At 39.0% G+C, this 16,210-nt stretch overlaps 1 protein-coding gene and 1 pseudogene across 3 annotated transcripts in view; one reads left to right on the top strand and one right to left on the bottom strand.

The window, feature by feature from the left end:
- The window catches only part of SCFD2 (sec1 family domain containing 2), a 197,349-nt gene that overhangs the window by 130,539 nt on the left and 50,600 nt on the right, over nucleotides 1-16,210 (bottom strand). For all 3 annotated transcript variants that reach the window (XM_071556491.1, XM_071556490.1, XM_071556492.1), the window contains exon 4: nucleotides 14,165-14,340. In XM_071556491.1, coding sequence (XP_071412592.1) covers nucleotides 14,165-14,340 — 176 coding nt within the window. The remainder of the gene's footprint in view (nucleotides 1-14,164; nucleotides 14,341-16,210) is intronic.
- Nucleotides 5,702-5,817, top strand: LOC139672675 (5S ribosomal RNA; annotated as a pseudogene).

The raw sequence follows: 16,210 nt of genomic DNA, 5'->3' as shown, positions 1-16,210 counted from the left end.
ACCGTGCTAAGAAAATCAGATAAAACCAGAGACATTTTTAAAAAACTGAAAGTAAATGCTCCTTATTTTTTGTCAGAGAACACTTCTGCTCTGCTCAGGAAAGGCAGCAATAGTATGCAAGGGTAAGTCAGATGCAACTATGAAGTATGTGTGAATCCCTTGCTGCCTACAGCTTAGCAGCTATTTTTCTTTCCCTAGACTTGGTTATGGGTAGGGACGAAATTCTAGAAGAAAACCTGATAGGTAGAATTGAGTCATGTTTGGAGAGTTTCTCATCTCTGGCACATTACCTTTTCCTCTTATCTTACAAATGCCCTCGTTAAAAAGAATTTGAAACTTCTCCCTTCCCCAAAGACCCAGACTGTCATTTATTACTTGTCTGTTATCTACATTTTATTCTCCTGAAGGATAAACCTACATCAGCCTGACAGTTGTGCTGAATGGCAATGCTTTATGGACCAAGTAATTTATTTACTGTAACTACAACCATATGTTTTAACCTGCTACAAAATTATGAAATACTTCCCATCAATAGTCAGTCCAAGTCAGATTTCTGTACTGAATTACCTAATGTGAATGTACAGCATTTCTGTACTTCAAGCAAACAGTGAGAGGAGGTAAACAGCAGTTAACTGTACTCATACCTTATCAGACCTAGCTGTACAAATGTGCTGTCGCGTTTCATTGGGCAATACCGTACAAGTTTTATGTGTGTGTGGTGCACTCCATTTCTGCAGGCAACATGACTACTTTAAGTTACAGGAACACTCACAGAACCATATGCTATTTGTTTTAAAGGCACACAAAGGCAAACAATCTGGGATGAGGTGGTGCAAGGGGGTCATCCAGAAGGAAATTTAATTTTTTCTCCTATGCCTACCATATTTTTAATTAACAATGCATTCTTATTAAACATAGAGAAGCGTAAACACAGAGAATACAATGGTTCAGAAGCCTCAGTAATTGAAATAATGTAAATGGAGGTAAATTCTAAGTATGCGTTTTGAGGACAGGTGGGGGACAAATGAGAATGAAGCAGTCTTGTTACACTGGTGTGTCCTGTATCAGCCCTCACAGTGCTCCATGCCGAGGCAGGTACACCACAGCCAGCAGGCAGTTTTGAGCATAAACCCACTTCTGTCAGACCTATCGTATGGTGACTTTAATGTTCTTGTGTCCAAATACAGTGCCATGGGCTGAAACAGGCAGGCTTCCAAAGAGGGATCTTCTCAGATCAAGAAAGTCTCTAAAGAAATTTCACGGCAATAAAAGGTAACTTTGCTGAAGAGACATGAAATCTAAAGAAAGTTAACCCCTAGACACAACTTCTCTTCAATTCCCAAGAAAACTCAGGAACATGTGGGAAACACCTAGTAGCTTGAGTCATTTGGCTGTTACACATATCTGTGGAACTGCAGATGTAGCAGTAACCTCTTCAATTAAATTCTAGTATTTTACACCTCTTCAAGAGGGAAGAGATAGAGTAACAACTCTGTTTTAAGTAGATCTACCTGGTCATCTTCAAGAGGACACATGGCAATAACTACTAGAGAAGCAGACCTCTGGCAAGCCAGATCTGATTTTAAAAATTATCCTTTATGACTTACTGAAGAGGTAAACTTCCCCTAATATTTTGCTGGCTGACTCAGAATGTTGCCTTCAAACAAGATTTGCTTTTTTAACCTGGACAAGGAGAGTTAAGCCTTCTTTACTGGAAGAGGGCAAATGATAGCAAGCAAATCTATACATCTGCAAAAAATGATGTAATAATTTATAATGAACAAAAATCTACCATGACTCTATATCTGGACTGAGCCACATGAACTTGTTTTGTATTACTGCCTCTTTATGTAGCTTCCTTTGGGGTAGGGGTTTTCATTGAAAACAGGCAACAACAACAGAGTTTTGGGAGTTCTCTAACGCACTGCCAGTTCCATTTCACCATGTAAAAGATAAAATCTCAAGTCAGGAAAAGCAGTTAAGTCCTAGACCACCCCAATCTCAGCTGGCCTGAAAGCTCAGAAAACTAACATCACCTTGTTTTCAATCAAATAAGGGAAATCAAATTAAGGATATACTTGCTATGCTACTGAAAGTAACATGCACCTGTATGTCTATGCATGCTCCACATGCGCAGAAATGTCTGCGATCCAAGGAAGTGGTGGAGGCCAATGGAAAGGGAAATACACAACTCATTAAGGTGGGGAGAGAGAGGGAATGCAATGTGACATCCCCACTGTTAATTTTGGCTATCACCCATGGTAAAGTTTTCATTAATTTTCAGCTGTGTTTTTTCTCTGCTTTCTCCTTGCTAGCCTGTAGGAAACAACCAAGTATATCCTCCAAAGGAAGAAAAACCAAGCTGACAAACTAATATAATCACACTCAAACTCAGATATACACTGCTGGCACAATCAAACTGGTTTGCAGGTAAGAGATTTGATAGGTGATTACTGCCTTTGAGCTAAGAATCACAATGATAAACAGATCCTCTGAGAAGAGCTCTGACTACACACTGTGCTTTGTGGTGTTGATTTCATTATTACTGTAACAGTATCTGGGATCTTACTGTTACGAGTTTAACTAAGCCTAAATTTAAGTTTTATTTTTCAGAGTGAGCCTTAGATTATCAGCTGACTCAAGCTGGGTCAAGCCAGTTGACAGCTGACTTCTACTGGTCACTGGTATTCCATACCATATTCTGTCATGTCAAATATACAAGCAGGTGTAAGAGAAGCTTAGTTCAGTTCCTTCACAGCTGCTCATCTAGGAAAGGCATGTTCTTTTCTTGGACCAAGCTCCACCGGCACTTGCTACTATAGTTGCCTAGGAGAGTAAAATGTTTATTCGGTCTTTCCCTCTGCTTAAGTCTGTCCCTTGAAGGATTAAGTTTTCTTGAGTGATTTGTAGCTAGAATAGTGAGATTTGTGTTTGATGAAGAAATGAATTATTTGTTACATCTAACTTGTGTAACTGTGTGTTATATTGCAGTTTACTTTTAATTTTCTCTTTCCTGTATAAACATATAAACCTGTTTTAAGTTTTCCATATTTTTTTTTCAATTTTCTCAGCAGGGCGAGGAGAAAGTTTTGTCCTTTGGTTTATACTTGGCATTTTGTCAAAATATTCAAACCAAAACAATTTTTGGTGGCCTGTACGGGGAACTGACCAAAGACCTTGGCAAGTTTCCCAGGAGCTTACCTATATTCCTGGGAATTGCTTATATAAACATCACTGGTTTATCTGTATGGTTTAGTACATCCAGAACAAAAAACACAATCAATGTTTTTCCACTGGATGATTGTATTAACCCTCTTACTGACTGTCTTTGTAAGTTCAGACAGCTCCAATTGTATCTGCTGTGAACATACCCACTACAGACCTAAAGACCAGTCTTTTGTTCCTGCCCCACCCAACAGAGAGCAAACCCCACGTGTGGGTCACGCAGTGAACTATCGTCCTTCCTGTGTGACCTGGTGGAAGACATGAAGAGGTGGGACAGTAAGTCTACTTCTATGCTTGAAGGCTGAGTACAAGTATTAAAACAGAAGAAAGCTGGTAAAAAGGCTGTCCACATAGTTGAAGCAGAGACCCTGGAAAAGAGCCAAGAACAGCAATAATGCTGCCCTGCCTGCAGCCTGGAGAAGGAAGACAACCAAGCCTATTAGACATCGCTGAACCAGAGGGGTGGCCATGGCTTTACCTCTACACTGATGTGTGGATGATAGCCAATGCCCTGTTGGGATGTCTAGGCCAATTGAGAAAGATTAATCAGAAGTGTGGAGAAGCCCATGTGGGCTGCTGATATGTGGCAAGATATTGCCGCTTGAGTAGAATCTGTGGAGATCTGCTATGTAGATGCTCATGTGCCTAATGAGGAGCATCACACCTGGACAGCGTAAGGGAGAGTTGTTCCTGGCTCGATAGGCCTAGGATGCCTCAGGCCATCAAGGCAGAGTTGCCACCTCTAGGTGGGCGCAAGACCGAGGGGTGGATTTAACCATGGACACTATTTCCCAGGTTATCCACGATTGTGAAATGTGTTGTGATTAAATAAGCCAAGAGAATGAAGCCTGTGGGGTATGGTGGGCGAGAGACCCCTGAGAAGAGGATGAGACTCGCAGTGTGTGCCTCAAGAACATTTAACCTTAGAAAAACAAAATAACTTGCATTTTGAGTTGTGTGTTGCAGGAAATGAACCATCAGGTGAAGAAGACCTGAGCTGAGCTAGTGCTGGTGTCCAGTGATGAACTGCTTTTCCTGCCCAAAATATCCATCCTAATGGACTAAAAGCCAAGAAGCTGGAGAGGTGGAAGGCAGCACTGCTAAAAACGAGAAGTGTTTAAGGGCAAGAAATAACAGAAATGAGATATGAGTTTTAACGTCATATGGTAAGAAACAAGGAGTGAAGATTGTGGTAGTTTTAGCTTTAGTTTTAGCTAGGTCTCAGTTTAGCAGGCCTAGATAGACTGACATAGATTAGACAAGACAAGCATCACCTGACCTAAGCAACCAAAAAGATATTTGATATCATCTGATGTCACAGCAAGTATAAAAACAAGTGTAAGAGGGACTTTAGCCAGTCCCCTTCATGACCAGGTGCTATGCAGACCTTCTATCACTGCTAGACGTGTTAGGCCTTATCACCACGTCACAGCTGTTTGGTCCGGGAAGTAAACATTTTTTTTGTCACCGGCTTTTTTCCTCCTCTCTTGCCGGGTGTCCTTTGAGGGGAGATTTTTGGGGTGTTTTTTGTGGTCTGATTAGTTGGATTCTGTATTATTTGGGTGGGTGACTCAGTGGTTGTTGTTGTTGGGTTTTTTCCACATTTGTATATATGTGTTATATTCTGTTTTTAATTTTCTCTCTTCTATGTAAAATATAAAAAGCTTACTATTTTAAGTGTTAGTTCCATTTTTTTCCCCTCAGAGTTGTGAAGGAGCTCACTCTTTCTGTGTTAGGCAGTTGGCACTTTGCCAGCTCAACACAGCACACTTACCTAGAGAGGACACATGGATTGTAAAAATAAGGCAATGTTCATTTCCTCAAAGGCTATGATACAATTAGTGAAAGCAGAAAAAAATCCAAAAGTAAATGCAGTCCTGGCTCAAACCTACAGCAGGGGCAAAATCCAGTTACGATTACTAGCTAGACATCCTGTGTTATCATCTTAAACATCTTTATAACAAGCTGAGAGAACTATCTTGACTGAAAGCATTAAAAAAAATCACACCAAACAAATCTTTTCACCAAATAACTATGAGTATCATAATGAACAAAATGGATACAAAATAAAATACTAGAGAACAGATGGAACTCCCCATCTCCATTCACATATGACTTTGCCTGCCAGTAACACATAATCAACATCAAATTAATGAGCTTATTAGCATAGACTTAACACCACAATAACACACTTGGTTCAGTACTTAGCAAAATCTTGCCAATTAACTTGACCATGAGGAGGCTGATGAATGAGCATTGCTAATGGGATTTCTGCAGTTAAAAGGCAAAAATGAACTAAGGGAATCCGCAGTCTTGCGCTGCTTATCTGTGATCACAGAAGCCACACCTAAAAAGACACTCTTACAAGTCCCTGCCTCCCAAAATAAAAGATGCCACTGCCAAGAGTGCTTGATTCCTTCACTTTGTTAGATCTGAAATAGTGCATGCCATTTTTCAGCAGGTTAATAAGCCATGAAACTACGGCCATGCCACCCTGACACTCGATCCCATCAGATCTCGGAAGCTGAGCAGGGTCAGGCCTGGTTAGCACATGGATGGGAGACCTCCTGGGAATACCGGGGGCTGTAGGTTCTAGTCCTGAGGACTTCACTGTCACCATCCAAGCTTGCTCGGCCGTGGCAGATGAACCATAGGAGTTAAAGGGTGGGGCCAGTTCTGCGCACGCTGTGCCTCACCTGAAAAATCCACTGCGCAGGCTCAAAGGGCACACCCGTGTGTGAGAGCCCTTCCCAAATCTTCATTCATGAAGCCTGGCCATGAATAAGTCATGAGATTTGCCCAGTCTATTGGAGACAATTCTCATGTTTTAGGAAAAGCATTTTTATAAAACACTTTTCATGTATGACTCAGCCTGTCCTGGTCAAGTTAAAACAGAAAGACTCAAGACAAATTTCTTTGTGAGGAGTCAAGAACCTCCTTCAGAAGCAGGGAGTGGAAACCAGATCCTACATCTAATGGAAAGCAGGTAGTACACAACTCTGATCAGTGGAGCAATACGTAGAGCAAAGCAAGGGCTTACTGGGAGTACACACAACAAAAGCTTTGCCTCTCAGAGCACAGTTATCTGCGCAAGAGTAAATGGTGACTTGTTCAGTATTGTTAATATTGTGCCCCCTCGTGACTCCTCTACATACACTGGTAGGGATTCAGGGCATCTGTGTTCCAGCCTGATTAATGTTATCTTTTACAGAAAGTAAGCAGTTCATGTTACATTTTAAGGAGAAAAGTCACAGAGGATAAAGAATGGCAAGTGTCAGGCAGAGCTATAGCTCCGCACATGGATTCCCAGGGCTGGAGAAGGGCTCTGGCTTTCACTGGTGACAAGTGTTCATATGAAACTGAGAATCATGCGGCCCTTCTGCAGCATGGGCTAAGCACTCATCATCTGCCATGGAATCACATGTGTCTCAGAAAAAAACTGGCAAGAAAAAGGTATTAATTGTTTAAACTTCTTACAAAATGTATGTGCATGTGTGTAGAGATGATAATACTGGTTTTGTGCTTTACCCTCTGAAAAGTTTGCTACCATTACAAATCCATTGAGATTCTTTCATTTTACATAAAATATTTTGAGTTTGCACATAGAACATTAATTTAACATTTCTAATTAACTTAATCTGTTTAGCCTCTTCTTCCCACAAAGCTTTTAAAATTTTATTGATGTAGACATTTGTTCACTTAAGAAAGCTGTTTCTTCATTAAGTGCTAATTTTAGATGCTCTAGGTGACCTGTGTCTGGATACAAAATATTAGCTCTTTCACAGGATGAGGGAGGGAGGTCGCTGCTTTCAAATAAGAGGCATAATGGCAGCACTTTGTAACTTTCAGACCATATGAAAACACATTTCTTCAACAAGAATAGGGAAAGATACACTTAATTCCCATGTGATACTGTAACCACACTTAAAATATTTTAACCTCTTGTCAGCCAGTGTTAGAAAAACTTAAAATAGTTTTCTTTCAACAGATTAATAAATTGTCAGTAAAAACAGCTTCTATTCATTCTCCAAGCATTTATTTCATGTTAAAACAATCTCTACCTGTATTTTATTTTGCTTTCAAAGCAATTTGAAAAGAGCATTCTACTTACAGGCAATTATTTTGAATAGAATAATTCTATATATACATATAGAATAAAAGAATTTATATGTGTAAATACAAACATACACACACATCTTTCTGAGCAAAACTAGTTGAAATGACTTCATTCGAGCATGCCAAACCTAGGAAATGGTTCATAACCACGCTCTCTGGGCACAAGGAATATAAATTGTAACCAACCAGCTCCTCCTCTATGGCGTGTCACAGATGGTGCACAAAACCAAACACACTCAAGAGAGCTCATCACTTCCTCAAATTTAGTCCATTCTTTTTCTTGTATTGCGTAGCACTGAGGTGTGCCCAACAGTTTAGGGCTCTGTTTTATAGAAACGTATAGAAACCACATAAATACAACAACTCTTGTTAGAAACAAGGTAACATCAATGTAAGAGGTATTGAGCAAGGAAAATAAACCAACTGAGACCATGCAAGGCAGGTGTCAAGAAGCAACACTGTTTCAGGGCTTGTATACACCAGTTTTTATGCAAGGCCATGAAATGCAACATAAATGTTATGTAGAATAAATACTTGTACAGTTAAAAACATCACATGTATAAAGGCCGAGTCCAAATGGTTTACATGTTCTGGACACGACCCCACTTTAAATGCTAACAACAAATGGCTAAATAAGAACTTACAGTAAATAATTCGGAACCATAAGTAATTGATGTATTAACTATTTTCACTTCAGCAACAAATTACATTTTACCTTCTAGTGTCCAAGCTGCAAACTCATCCAAAAGGCACCAAATTCCAAAGGATAACCTTTGCAATCAACAGAGCATCATGCAAAACTCCCACCAAGACAATTCATTCCATATGCAGCTTTATGTTGAAATGTGACTGATCTAATTCCAGGATTTATTTTTTAAACATAAAATCTCTAATTACAGGTAGCTAACATCATGGGTCTTCTTTCCAAATGCCATTGCAATATCTCTTCTAAAGGTATGAATTGATCAACACTGTAGGCCACCAAAAAGAGTATTTAATGCACTGAGCTGAGCTATGTAATTATAAATTACATGTTGACTAAAGCAATATAAATAATAACAACAAAGAATGTCACTGATCCTAATGTATTCTATGTAGAAATAAAAGTGTCTCTATAGCTGAACTATGAATTATTTTTGCAGAGCAAGAGGAAGTACTCCAAAAGCTTTTCTGTTTCCTAACCTTTTTGTATCAAACTGTTTCAGCAGCCTGAAGGCCATGCTTAAACTTTTGGTTTATTCCAGCTTAGTGTCAGTAAAGGTCATCTGGTAACTACTGTAGCCTATAGAAAAGTTGAGAGGTCTGAAAACTAGAGTGAGTTCTAGGCATGGAAAATTTCTAAATTTATTGGCACAGGGTTCTGTGCAGGCACACATATGTGAGCAACGCCTATTATATTATGTGCAGATAAACAATAATGTCACCCTTAAAGAAGTCATGAATCATGTGTACCCTGCATTTGTAAAAATGGTAGAGAATCACAGCACAGGATGGAATGGGTGCTAACAACCTAGCTTTTGGATCTTGCTACTGAAACATTAACTGCAATGCAAAATACTCAGCTGTATTGCAGTTTTTCCACCTTTATTTGTGAGTTTGCACTGCAATATTCACAGGAGAAAGAATTATGTCATTTTAATAACATCATAACCACTTTCCGCCAACAGAAAAATAAAAACATTGGAATGACATCTGGCATGAAGTTTCTGTTTCTCTTAAAAACATGTCTGTATTTTCTGTTTCTCAAGACACCAAGGACAAAAATAAAAACTCTCTTCAAATAAATTTTACAGCACCAAAATGAGAAAATAAAAATAAAATAAAATTAGTTAAAATTAGTTAATTAGTATTTGGAATTTTGAACATGAAAATACTATACTGTTAAGAGCTCTTCATGTAAGTATATATACACAGCTTCCACCACCATAAATTTGACATATTTGTATTATTACCGAGAGTCACTAAAAACTTTGCTAAAATATTACTGTTTTTCTTATCATAGTGAAGTTTTGGAAAAAGAAGAATGGAAAAGAAATAGTAAAATATAAAAAACTACCAAGTCATCCTTTCAAAAGAAGCAAGCTAACTTTAGAAAGACTGATGGATGTATCACATATTCTATACTGAATTAACACACAGTGACAACTTTAACTCACACACAGATGGCAGCCCATCTTGTCAGATCTACCTTTTTTGCTAACTGGCATTACAGCAGTGTATTTATTTTCCTAAGCAGTCAAGATGATGTGCAGTGCCCACCTGTATGTTCTTGCAGAGACTAGAAGGATAAAAGTAACTCACTGTTGAGCTGGGTAGGCTGATCACGAGCTCAAATCCAAGAGCAACAGGACTGCCACATGAATTGAATGGCTCTCCTCAGTATCTGCTAGAAACAGATCATTTCCAAACTCACTGATCACATTTCTGATGCTTTAGTTGAGAAATGCCATGTATGGGAGCACTGCCTCAATCATCAAAGCACTCACCTGACCGACAGTGCAGGATGTGAAAAGAGTCAAAGCTCAGAGGGGATTTGGTCCCACTTCATGGGGTGTTAAGTGTGAGAAGCTGGACAACTCAAATAGGTGAAAACTGAAAGGATTTTTAGCATCATAAAGGTAACTACATTCACTCATCTATAGGATGAAGCTGTGAATGTGTAAGGGATTTTTAGTTATGGATTGATTTTGTGGATTTGTTGGTTTTGGGGGGGGGTGTGTTAGTATGATTTAGTATGAATTTAATTCCAATTCCTCGTGAGATTATGTGACATAAATCAGCATCACAAAACGAAACTCTGACAGTTCTGAAATCCACTGGTAGCATCATGGTTTCCAAGCCAATGCTGAATCTGTCTGATTTCATGGTAAATTGTGAAATATTGATCAGCAAATGCAAAAACTTTGTGCCATGAAAAAGCCTCAAGAAGGAATAATTCCCTTCCCAACACTGTAATAACAATGAAGTTAATAATCTCCCAGATTTCCTTATTTAAGGCAATATGGCTATTTTAAGACAATGATGCTGGTACATTTGCAGTTTTAGAAGAAAGGTTAGCCCAGACATCTTAAAAAAGAAGAAAATGTCCTCATCCTAAAGAAGAAACACATCCCCCCTCTTTTGGGGAGAGGACGCTGAATAAAATCCAACCTTGGAATTTAAATGGATGGGGTTATTAGTAAAATAGACCACTACTCAGGATGACAAGTATTTTACTCTTAAATCTTGAGAGCAAAATCATGCCAGAATGATGCAGCCAATTCTAATAGATGCCCTTCAAAGAGGAACAGCATTTTTCCTTGGAGCATCATTATGGCCCCATTCACACTATCTACTGAGTACTTTTAAACTGAATTTGGAAGCAAAAATCCCTGCTGAATGAATATATGAGTATTATATGTTAAAAACAACAAAAATATTTTTTCTCTTACAGTGTCATATATTATTTACTCAGGAGATGGCTCCTCTTGTGCTTTTGTATTTCATGAGGCCATATTGCTCAATAAACGTGCATTAAAGTCATAAACTTTAGAAGAACAGGGGATATAGCTAAAAAGTATGGAGTGGCAACACTCTTTCTTACTTTGTTACTCTCTAAATATTAAACCCTCATTTAAATGAAAACATGAGGAATACTGGTGAGTTGCAGGCAGCATGGAGTAGTATTTAGCTTGTTCCCCTTCCCATCTAATGGTTTTAAGGATTGTCAGAATCAGAAAAAACAGAAAGAGGACCCCAAGAGAAGGAAAATAAGAGAGGGCACGATATCTCCTTGATAAATAAGATATACAGTTTCAATTCACACAGCATTTAAAACGTCTGGGTAGTGAAAGCTCTATCATGTGCAGAGGTAGAACAGCAGAACACAGAGAAAATTTGTGATTGACAAGATGAATCCTTCTGATGCATTACTCTTAATCCAGCACATGAAACTCTTTGAGGTCAAGGCCATGATCCCATCAAAATCCAATTTTGCTCTCAGACCCTTCATCCATCCCAGTTATGGAGAGGACAACTCTATGGTAAGTATGCTGCTGTACTTCCAGTCAGACCCAGACTTTTTTGTTGCAGATGTAAAAAATGTATTAAGCCAACATAGGTCTAAAAATGCAGTTAGACATCTTTAGTTACGATAAAATAGTAAAAAAGTGGGTTGTTTTCTACCTCTAGCATGACATTTTAGAACTGAATACCTGCAACTGAAAGGAGCAAATCAAGGAGCAAGGTGAAACATTGAATTCAGTGTAAGAGCTAAACTAAAGGTTTCTTGTAAAAAATGTGGGTTTTTTTCTGAAAAGCACAAAGTAGACTAAGCAGAGAATCATGAGACCGGTCCAAGAGATCCAGCAATGACAAAAATTCCAAAACTGTGCATATTTATTTTTTGGGGAAATCTGAGATTCTAACACCAGCTGTTTATACTGAGTTATCTTCTTTAACATCAGCTAGAGTCTGACATGCATCCATCAGCACCGAATTCCTGTATTAGCAGGGTCTAATAATATTACTCCCAGTAGATCCTTCACAAACAGTTGTCTTCTGTGTGGTTCCAATATACAATAGAAACAATACAACCTTTCATGTTGAAACAATTATTTTCAATTGTTGATTCTTTAAGGTTTATTATTTTAAAATACCTGAAACGTAACAAATATGCTAAATAATTTCTCAGTAGTTCTGCTGAAATAAACTACTATAGCATCAAATTTAGTGCAGTGTGCTACGTACTAACCATTCACAAGGTAATGTCCTAATTGATTCTTTTTAAATAAAAATATCTTTGACATCTTCTGGGTTTCAGTACTTTGCTTTTCTTACAAACCCCTGTCAACAGCTCAGAGGCAGGCCATGTGCTCAGAAAACGCTGTCTTCAAAAGAGAGTTCTTGTAATTGAAAATAATTGCTGTCTGAACTACTGAAAATGAGCATGTGCTTAAGGAACAGCTACAAATGTCAGCCTAGACAGTTTGCTTTGGCTAGCCCAGTTTACCTTAATATGATGAGGGGAAGGCATGAGGTATAATTCAAAGCCACCTACAATTATGAGAGTGCTTGTTAAACGTTTCTTTTTTATAAAATACATAGTTTGCTTGTTTCTTACCTCTGTTTTTCTACTCCCTGCTGATTTTATATAAGCAGCTGTCTGTTGCTGTGAAAACAATGCTGAGTTTGCAGCTTTATTTTGATTCTAAAGCTGAACTGGTTTTAAGATGGAACTTAGCCAGCTTCTGAGAAGAGCTGTGTGACGTGACTCACTACAGGAGACAGAAGGGGACTATGGGCTGTAAGTTCCTTCTTCTACAGTCCAGACACACTAAAAAATGGTTGCAATGAGTTCTTTTACCTGTGCTTGTTTTTTAACCGGATGAAGAAGATTGCCTGTGGTATTCAAAAATATTTCAGTTTTACCAAGAGAATAATTTTTAAAATGAACATAGACAAGAGCTCACTACTCTCTAAGTTTTCCATTTTTCTCTCTCCAAACCTTGCAGAAATTCATTGACTACAAAGCTGTAAGGTATAGGCATATTCTTCTTGAAGGATGAGGGATCATATTCTGTTGCAAGATATCATGAAGAGAGTCAAGTTGTTTGTTTGTTTTCCACATCTAGAAAAAGATGGCTAATTTTTACAGAGGTATCTGGTTTTAGTTGAGAACAATACTATATATTTCACTCATTTAAGGCTGGCTCTAACTTCATTAGGAGTTAGCTCATGAAGACTTGTCTCTTGCTAGGGTTTCTGAAGATGGTGCCTTTAAAAACAACACCATGGCAGAGCAGACAGCACAGGAAGAAAAGTTTTGAGCTTTCTCTGAACTGCAGCAGAAATTAACTCTATCAGGTTCTTAGAAAAAACACCTCCTTTCTTTGGTACATCTCCAAAGGTTAGTAGGACAGAGTTCAATATACTACTAATTCTTAATTTCCTGAGAGAAATCCAAATATGATACAAACTGGCGTGTAAATAATACTGTGGTCACCAACAGGATGCTGTAAAAAAATGTAGTGGTGGTATAGCTAAGGGTAGATGACAGTTGAGAACACAAGAAACTTCGCGCTCTTGTGTGCATGGATTTCCAACTATGCTTTCATCTACTCAGCAAATTATTCAAGTTTTACATAGACATAATAACAAACTCCTCTCTGCCTCTGACTCAGCATGTTACCTCAAGAAGCATCTTCAGGCTGGTAGCGATAATAATAGTAACAATAACAACAATCCTATTCAATGCTAAGTTATACCATCTTCTGGCAGTTAAATGGCTCCCTGACATCTGATCCCGTCAGATCTCGGAAGCTAAGCAGGGTCAGCCCCGGATTAGTACTTGGATGGGAGACCTCCTGGGAAATGCCGGGTGCTGTAGGTTCTAGTCCGGAGGACTTCACTGGCACTGTGCAAGCTCGCTCGGCCGTGGCAGATGAACCTCAGGACTTAAACGGTGGGGCCAGTTCTGCGCATGCTGAGCCTCACCTAAAATCCACTGCGCAGGCTGGAAGGGCACACCCATGTGGGGACAGCCCTTCCCAAATCTTCGTCCGCGAAGCCGAGCCACACACATATACCATCTTGAAACTTTATACACATGTAAAATTGTCAGCCAGTTCAGATTATTTATATACTTCATCTCTAATGTCTACCATTTTGTTTATAAAATTTCCTAGAAAAAGCTATGAAATATTAACTATGTACGTTCCCATTCCTTTTACTAGTGTGGCAATAAGGTACAGCTCTTTAGCAAGACATCCAACACACTCCTTCTCAAAAAAAAAAAGGCGCTACAGAATGCAATAGAAATGCAAAAATTAAACATAACATGTACCTGCAGCAGTAATCTCTCAAAGGCAAGGAAGTTGTTCCATTTCGAAGTCTGTGGATGTTTCAAAGTCTGGACTGTGGCCAGTACAAGCTGTAGAAGACCACAATGGTTCTCCAAAGCTTTGAGATTATTTCTGAAAAGCTTAATGTATGAGCTGAGCTGTTCTGGGGTGACTCTGCCTGTGGAAAGGAAAACAGGACACAGCATTCAGTGGTGGCAAATACAAACCTAAATTTTTTAAGTTATAGTGAAAGGGTTATAGAGGAGTTTAGAGGCTCTCTCCACTATGGGCCCAATTGTAGCTTCACTGGGAGCTTCAGCTCCCGTAACAGGTCAGGACAAAGAGTTACTTCATCCATGATTTGTGGCTTAAGGTATGTAGTATATCAGCTTTTTAACAATGCTCAACAGATGCTGACATAATCGGCAATATAATTTTTTTGTTTTCAGACACAGAGGGACATTTATTTAAGCTACGGAAATACTACTTGACAACTGCTTTCAAACAATTTTTCTGGTTTTACCAAAAGTCCAATGGGAATTTGTGAGCCTTTTACCTTACAACAAACTCACATCCTCTCACCGCTCCCTGAGGATGCATTTTTGATTAATCTTGACTCAAAAAATAGATATAATGTTAGTGATGCAAGGACCTGTTTTCTGGAGCTATTCTTAGAAAGAACACTTCTAAGGTTTGACTCTTCAGTTTCTGAGATACAGTAAGTGTAGCATAATTTCACTGGCTATTTGAAAATAGATACCCCAGTGCCCACACATGGACCTGCAGATCTCTCCTTATTAGAAGAGCTTGAGTTGCACCACTTGGGCCACACAAACACTACAGAATTAGCCATTGTTCCATCCAACACTAACATGCCAGCTGAAGTGCTCAACCAGTTCATATTTCAGAGGGAAGGCCTTTTAGGAAGGAAGGTCAGTACATGGCAGCTTCTCTGTCACAAGAAAATAATCACAATCACACATGGCATCAATAGGCAGGGGAAAAGGGTGACAAACCACCACCACTAGTTGCAAGTCTGCACTGAGATCCAGTCCAGGGCTGGTTTCTGGCAGGCTCTGTCAATTACAAGTCATCTTCCTCAAGCAAACCAGACCTAAAGAGTGGGGATGTATGAAACAGTGAGAAGGATATTTTAACTTCAACAGGACAATCCTTGGTGCCAGGAAGACACTAGGGTGAGCTGATGCTAAGTGGTTCATGGCTTACACCACCAACCATTTTATTCAGGATTTTTCCATTAAGGAAAATTCTCATAAAACTGCCACTGTGTTCCTTCTCTGTGTTTGTTTATATCATCACTTTACAAGGCCCCCCCATCTGCCTTCATCCTTTCAGTATCACATAAATGGCAAATAAATGATTCCAACAGTGAATAAATGCTAAAAGCTCTTTCTCTTACTTTCAGTGATACCAAAGGCAGTCTTGGGAAGAGCATTTAGTTTGGAAAAGCTGCTAAATAAGGCAAAACCACACAGGCTCTTTATGTGAATTTTAATGGAAAGCATCAAACCGAAAAGTCAGCAAATTAACACACAAATCAAGCTGACACTGCTCAGTAGGCCAGAGGGCCACAAAAGGCTTCCACAGTTAGCCCACATAGGCTAAAACAGCAACCATGGCCATGTGTGTTTTTAGACTAAACACTGGAGCTTTCAGTCTTGTTTTATTTCTTTTAAAGCTGTGTCAGGCAGATTTACACGGTGATTTGAAAATGTCAGTCTGCGATGCCTTGCAGCATACCTTTGATAATGACTGCATTATTACCTAGAGCAGTCCTGATATACTGTAGCATATTCACAATCTGATAGCTTGCTTCAATTGAGAAAATATGCAGTTGCCAGCCCTTCCCTCATATGAAACAGTAAAATAAGAGGGCTCTCAAGACTTCTGATTTCAATTAAAAAAAAAAAAAACACAAGAGTTTTGTTCCATATTGTTCCTTGTGAAAGTGAATCCAGATGCAGCACTGGATCAGTCTGAGATCCATTCAGCACCATTTTAGATAAACAATCAAATTCTTTCCCACC

The sequence above is a fragment of the Pithys albifrons genome, chromosome 5, assembly GCF_047495875.1.
Source record: "Pithys albifrons albifrons isolate INPA30051 chromosome 5, PitAlb_v1, whole genome shotgun sequence".
Lineage (NCBI taxonomy): Eukaryota > Metazoa > Chordata > Aves > Passeriformes > Thamnophilidae > Pithys > Pithys albifrons.
The sequence above is the reverse complement of the archived record's forward strand: the minus strand, read 5'-3'. Positions and strand labels throughout refer to the sequence as shown.